This window comes from Acyrthosiphon pisum, chromosome A1, assembly GCF_005508785.2.
Source record: "Acyrthosiphon pisum isolate AL4f chromosome A1, pea_aphid_22Mar2018_4r6ur, whole genome shotgun sequence".
Lineage (NCBI taxonomy): Eukaryota > Metazoa > Arthropoda > Insecta > Hemiptera > Aphididae > Acyrthosiphon > Acyrthosiphon pisum.
In genome coordinates this window covers 170,042,312-170,048,960 of record NC_042494.1, presented here as the reverse complement: position 1 = coordinate 170,048,960, position 6,649 = coordinate 170,042,312, and the positions used below count along the sequence as shown (strand labels likewise).

The following is a 6,649-nucleotide window of genomic DNA, read 5'->3' as shown; positions in this document are numbered from 1 at the left end:
TTATTAAAAATCTGATTTTTGAAATTTTTAAATATACCTACTTTATGGCCATATTTTTCTATTCTTGAGATTACTTAACCTAACCTGGGTGGGCCACGGTCCCCTCTAAATTTCTCTTGGCCCCCCCTTGACCGCCTATAACCACAAGAGAAAACAAAAATTCTTTAAAAGAACAGATTATCAAATTGAAATTCTATACTTTTCTAAGTCCTAAGACTATATGGCAACATTTTTTTTTTTGACCAAATAAAATATGAATAATTTTAATAATTTTAAATCAAAATTATAATTATTATATAGTGTTGAAATGTGTATATTAATTTTATATTAATCATTTCTAACAATTAGTAGATATCAATTATATGCATACCATTTAATATAATTATGTTTTTGACTATTTACTATGTTTGCTTGTAACGTTGTAACTATATTTTGTAATATTTAGTAAGTTGCTAAGGCAAATAAAAATTGTATATTTTTTTCATTTAAATATAAATGTTTTAAATCAAAAACAAATGTAATTTGTGTATTACCTATATTATAACAAAGTAACTCATTGTTTATGTAAGTTAGTTGAAAATGATATCTAATTTTTAAGTGTGTAAATATTAAATAATATACCTATCCCTATATGATATTTATTATAAATTAAAATGAAAACCAATAATTACTTGAAAACTTAGTATAAGATGCAACAAAGTCTTTACAATAGATAGTGTGTACACCCTATACTGAGCCTATGAATGAGAAAAAGACCACGGGTTGGGACTTTTTTGGCCCTACTAAATTTTAAGAGGCCACCAATGCCCCCCCCCCCCCCAAGATAAAATTCCTGGCACCGCCACTGGTTATATTATAATTTTTTGAACTGTACTTGAGCCTTAGAGGCGTTTATGTTTATACCAATTATTAAGTCAATAAATAAACAAATTGAATAATTATTTTAAAAAATATGTATAAGTATACTATGTAATTTTATTATTACAGGAAAAGTAAAGGAAGGCGTCCCTTTTGATACGATTCTTGATCAAATTCGAGAATCGATCAATGATATGTATGTAGACAATGCATTGGTGTGTTTAGGAAAACGAGATATTTGGAATATACGACGTGATTTCCAGTTACATAAAGGCCGTCAACATACTAATGATTTTATCAGTGTTAAGTTATGGGTTGAAAAAGTTCAAGGTTTAAATGAGAAGAACCCAGTCCTTTATTACAAAGAACAAAGCCAAGAAAAAATTAATTATTCAGCAAATAAAGTACAAGAAGATGGTAACATCATGTTAGTTATAGCAAATGATTTTCAATTAAGTATGTTGGAAAAGTTTGGTAATGATATTATATGTATAGATTCAACACATGGAACAAATATATATGATTTTCATCTAACTACTCTTCTTGTGGTAGACGAGTTTGGGAACGGAATCCCAACAGCATTCTGTATATCAAATAAGAAAGATACTGCTACTTGGGTTACGTTTTTTGAAAAACTACGTGATCGTGGTATTTTTCTCCATCCTAAAGTCTTCATGTCCGATATTGATGACTCATTTTATAATGCATGGAGGACTGTCATGAAATCTGCTGAGAAAAGATTATTGTGTACGTGGCATGTTGACAAAGCTTGGAGAACAAACCTTCAAGAGAAAATTAAGATACAAGAAAAGAGAGCTCTGGTGTATAAAGGACTACGAGATTTATTACAAGAGACAAATGTCGACAAATTTTTTAAACTCGTGGAAGGCTTTCTAGTAGATACTTATAGTGACGATGATACTAAAGAGTTTGCTTCATATTTTAACAACTTTTATATGAAACGTGTTAATGAATGGGCTTATTGCTATAGAAAAGGAAGCTTTATAAATACAAATATGTATTTAGAAAGCTTTCATAAAGTTTTTAAATATTATTATTTAGAAGGTCGGAAAAATAAACGTCTCGATACATGTATTGATGCCCTTTTAAAACTAATTCGTGACCAATATTTTAAAAGGGCACGGAAATTATGCAAAAGTAAGCCTTCTAAAATTATGGAAGCAATTTCACTAAGTCATCGCAAGGCAATAAACGGAGTAGTAACAAAATTAACCCAAGTATCTGATAGGATTTGGTTTGTCACATCTTTTACTAATGCAAACATTACTTATGAAGTGGTGAAAATCTTAGATGAGAAGGAAGCCTGCTCTGATAGAGACAATTGTTACTCTACTTGTATTCCATGTAAGATTTGTATTCATACATATTCATGTGAATGTATTGACTATATCATTAAAAATAATATTTGTAAACATATACATTTCTGCGTACAAACAAGGATGAAACAAGATTTTGTTATATCCAATAATGCTGTAGAAGTAAATATAGACAACATTGCTATGTTGGAGCCCTATATTGCACCTGTTAATCATTCAACTTCAAATGATAAACTATCTGCAATTAAATTAAAAGCAGAAGCCTTCCTCGGTTACTTATCAAAAGGGACTCATGTGGATGCAGATTTCACTGATGAAACATTAAGTTCCTGGTTCAGAAAGCTTGATAAAATGTTAGAAGATATTGATTCTAAAAATCAGTTCTCAAAACAAAATATTAGTCCTGAAGCTGTCAAGGAACCTGGAAACAAGAAAGTAATGAAACAGGTACGATTTTATTCTACAAAGAAAAATCAACGTCCATTAACTTCATTAAATATGTCTCTTCCTACATCAAATGAAAAGGTTAATATTGTGCAAGGGCTGTTGCGGGCCAGTGAGGATATTGAAAATATTCATACCAACTTTGACCATAAATACGTATAATTATTGTTGCTAATACTTACTTATTAGTTTTATTTTTAATTTACCTTCATTTTAAACAAGTATAGTGAGCTATTTGTTAAGTTTTTGTTTTATTTTCATTAAAATATAAAGGTTATACATATATTGAGCTATTTGTTAAGATTATGCTTTATTTTCATGTCAAAATCAATTTTACTAAAATATAAAGGTTCTAATTCTAATAAGATAGAAGATAGGAATACTCAAATACCTAAACACATACCTACCGAACAAACTACTGTCATACCTACTTAATACTTAATAGTTTATATTTCCAGAAATACCTAATATTATATGTCGAATAAGCATATTATACCTATAATAAATATATTTAGAGACTTTTAAGCCATTTGAAAAATGGAAATGAAATGGGTATTATAATAATATTTTTAAATTTTTAATGATAACAAACTTATGATGATAAGAAAACCATGATAACCAGCTCCGAAAAAAGAGCTCGCGTTGCTCCCGCGATCCTCTCGTATTTATTTAGTCATGTGTTTACCTACGTCGTTATCTACAACCATAATCAATAGAATAATCTTATCACATGCGCAAAAAAAAATAATAGTTTCATTTGGTAATCAGCTGTATATTATCGTAGCATAATATCACAGAATAACCAGAAGAGACACCTTTTCAGTTGGGTAACCTAACATGGGTTCTGATGGGGCACAGATTTGTCGGGGACATACAGTTCTCCTACAGATAGATAAGAATTTAGTTGGTGGGAGTTCAAAATTGTAACCATACCAACCTCTGTTTTTTTTTTAAACTGATATAAAGAAATATCGTATTATTGTACTCGTAATCACTGGGTAAAAATTTTATTTTAATATTATTATTTACATTTATTACTATAATAGTACCTATAAATTATTTAACATTTAATTATTAAATAATTTATAATTTTAATATAAAATGGATCACAACTATGCTCTTCAAAGTATGTATTTATTTTTCTTTTATTAATTTATCATTTAAATAAAATAATATTTGTTTTCTAGTTCCCCAAGAGAATATTTTATTACAATTAGGTAAGCGGAATAATTTTTCATATGTACCAGTTATTTGTATTAATTAAAACTATATTATTATTATGTTAGCAAGACTATTATTGATTGAAAACCAGTACTATGTAGAAATGGACCAAGCTCGGAGAAATCATTCAATACGAAATATTGTAACTCGAGTTAATCGATCTGATGCTACATATCGAATTAAGAACTATATTCAAATATTAAATGAGGACAATGATATTTTAATGTTCTTAAGAAGAGCAGGCCATACCATGGATGGATAGAATCAAGGGCAAGTTGGACCTCGTCCATTGGTGTGTTATAATTTACAAAATATTCTTGTACTTACCTAAGTTTTATTAATTTTAATTATTTGCATTAAATTTTTTAATTTAAGGAACCGTGATTGATTCATCAATTTGGAGACATTTCAAGTTCTAATTTTAACTAATATGTAACTGTTTATTAATTAAGTTTTGGTACAATTGTGATTTTTATTATGACCTAACCTATCTAGGTACCTATTTTGTATTATTATGAATTATTTTATGTTTTACTTTTTGAAATATTTTTGACACATTTTTAGCAATACTTTCTGAATATATGATATAGGCAAATTAGTGGGTGATCGAGTAGCGATACATAAATGCCCCACCAGAAAAACATTTTCCCCCGTATGAATCCATTTTTGAAAAAGTATTGTATTTGCATACCAATTTGTTTGTATTAATGTTATATAAAGTAATATATTAATTGTGGTTATAAAATATTGTTGATTATTTACCCTTCATTCTCCTTCCATGGACAGCAATATTTAGTGTTCATTTATATTTTATTATCAAGTATCTCATATTATTTAATAAAATAATTAATAAATAACTAATGTCAAAAACTATGTTCACACTATAGTTATTTAACTAAGTATAATATATACACTATATCTAAAGATTAGAACTATTTAAGTATTTATAGGGCTAGTCGTCATGATTAGAAACAATTAAATAAGAAACAACAAAATCAATTTAAAAAAAACTAATTTTAAAAACAATTAAAATAAATTAGACAATATTTAATATTTATAGCTGTGGTTCCTACCTAAATTAAATTCAGATTTTGGTTTCTTACAGTTGGCAATACTGATGTAGTCAGTTCTTATTGGTTGTAGGAGAACTGATATCATCCCCAGATTTGCAACACCTGGTGGAATATCAGTGCTGCCGGTAGAAAGATAATTCCCATTATTCTTTGTTTCTAGCGCGACTGTTATTCCCCGAACCATTGATTATAGAATAGTCCATTTTATCAAATATATCGGGGGGGGGGGGGGGCTGCAAAAATAATAATACTTAATAAGAAAAAAAAAACACTAAACTAAATGAAAATAAGACATTTATTTGTTTTCAACTATAATTCCAAGCGTCTATTAGTTTTTGAATAGATATTTAATATATCATTAGAATCAATATTATTTGAAATATCTCTTTCAATATTTAGTATTGCCAGTGAGGAAAAACGGTCTTGAGTCATAGTTGACCGTATATATGTATTGATACGTCTCATTGTCGAAAATGACCTCTCACATGATGCTGAAGAAATTTGTAAGGTCAGAGCTAAATTTAAAAGTTTATATACATTAGGAAAAGTTGAAATAGTTATATTTTTTTTGAATAAATTTATTTGATTTTTTTGTTCAGGTCCCGGTTCAGGTTTATTATTATAGTTTTGAATACAGTTTTTGGCAACCATCATTTCAGCTTGAAGTGAATTCAAATCAACTTTCAGTAAATCCTATATTAATTAGAACACATTATTAATACAACTTTAAGTAATAAGACAGTTAGTTAGTACTTTCATAAGCATTAAGCACTTACTTTTTTCCAATTATTAAATCCTTTGGTTATAAATATAACTTCTGATGTACCAGTACCAAAATTACGGCATACAAAGCAAAATATACTATCTTTTAGAATGCTATATTCAAGCCACTCAAACTGATTATATAATGTTGAAGAAAAAGCACGATTTTGAGACCCAAATCTAGTTTTAGGATATGCCTAGATAAATTATATAGAAATAAACAGAAAGCGAAAGACAATTATTAAATTTTATAGATGTAATAAAAATATAATGCTTACTTCTAATATCAGTTTTGCTGGTCCAGAGTCTAAATCACCTAAATCCAAGGTATTGTGAACAATACCAAGCTGTACATTTTGTAAATGTTCCTTTAAATCAGGTAGAGATGGTAAGATTGGTGAAGGGTCATCCACTGATTCATCATCTTCCACACTGTTTGTACTGTTTGTAGAAGTCGTTGGTCCTGTTTTTTTAGGTATATTAAATATACCGAACACTTTTTTAGCCATATTTAAAATATTTTTAAAATTTTTAAAAACGCTTGAGCCAAACTGCAAACGGCAAGTCATCCTAGATTAGGTTATAACTTATAATGCGACAATGCGATTTGCGACGGTTTTAGTGTGTGATAACTGATAATACAATTTGGAGGGAAATTAATAACGTGATGTTGTATACGAAACGGCTGGTTGTACAAGTGAAGATAAATATTATAAAAATGATTAAAATGATATCATTTTATAACTCTTGATAACAATAAACTCACAAAATATTATGTTAAGTATTATCGCCGATAAATAATTACAAGAGTGATCATTTTAGTATTATCATTCATTCATTCGTCACAAGTTCAATATAATAAGCACAATAATTTATATTTAACTATTTTAACTCGACGAAATAATCAAAAATAATACAAATAATTCTGGGGGGGCTAATACTCGCACTGGGGGG

At 28.4% G+C, this 6,649-nt stretch overlaps 1 protein-coding gene across 1 annotated transcript in view; it reads left to right on the top strand.

The window, feature by feature from the left end:
* The window catches only part of LOC103309676, a 7,008-nt gene extending 4,207 nt beyond the window's left edge, over positions 1-2,801 (top strand). Inside the window, exon 4 of the mRNA XM_008185742.1 lies at positions 988-2,801. Coding sequence (XP_008183964.1) covers positions 988-2,801 — 1,814 coding nt within the window. The remainder of the gene's footprint in view (positions 1-987) is intronic.
* Positions 2,802-6,649: the final 3,848 nt, after the last annotated feature.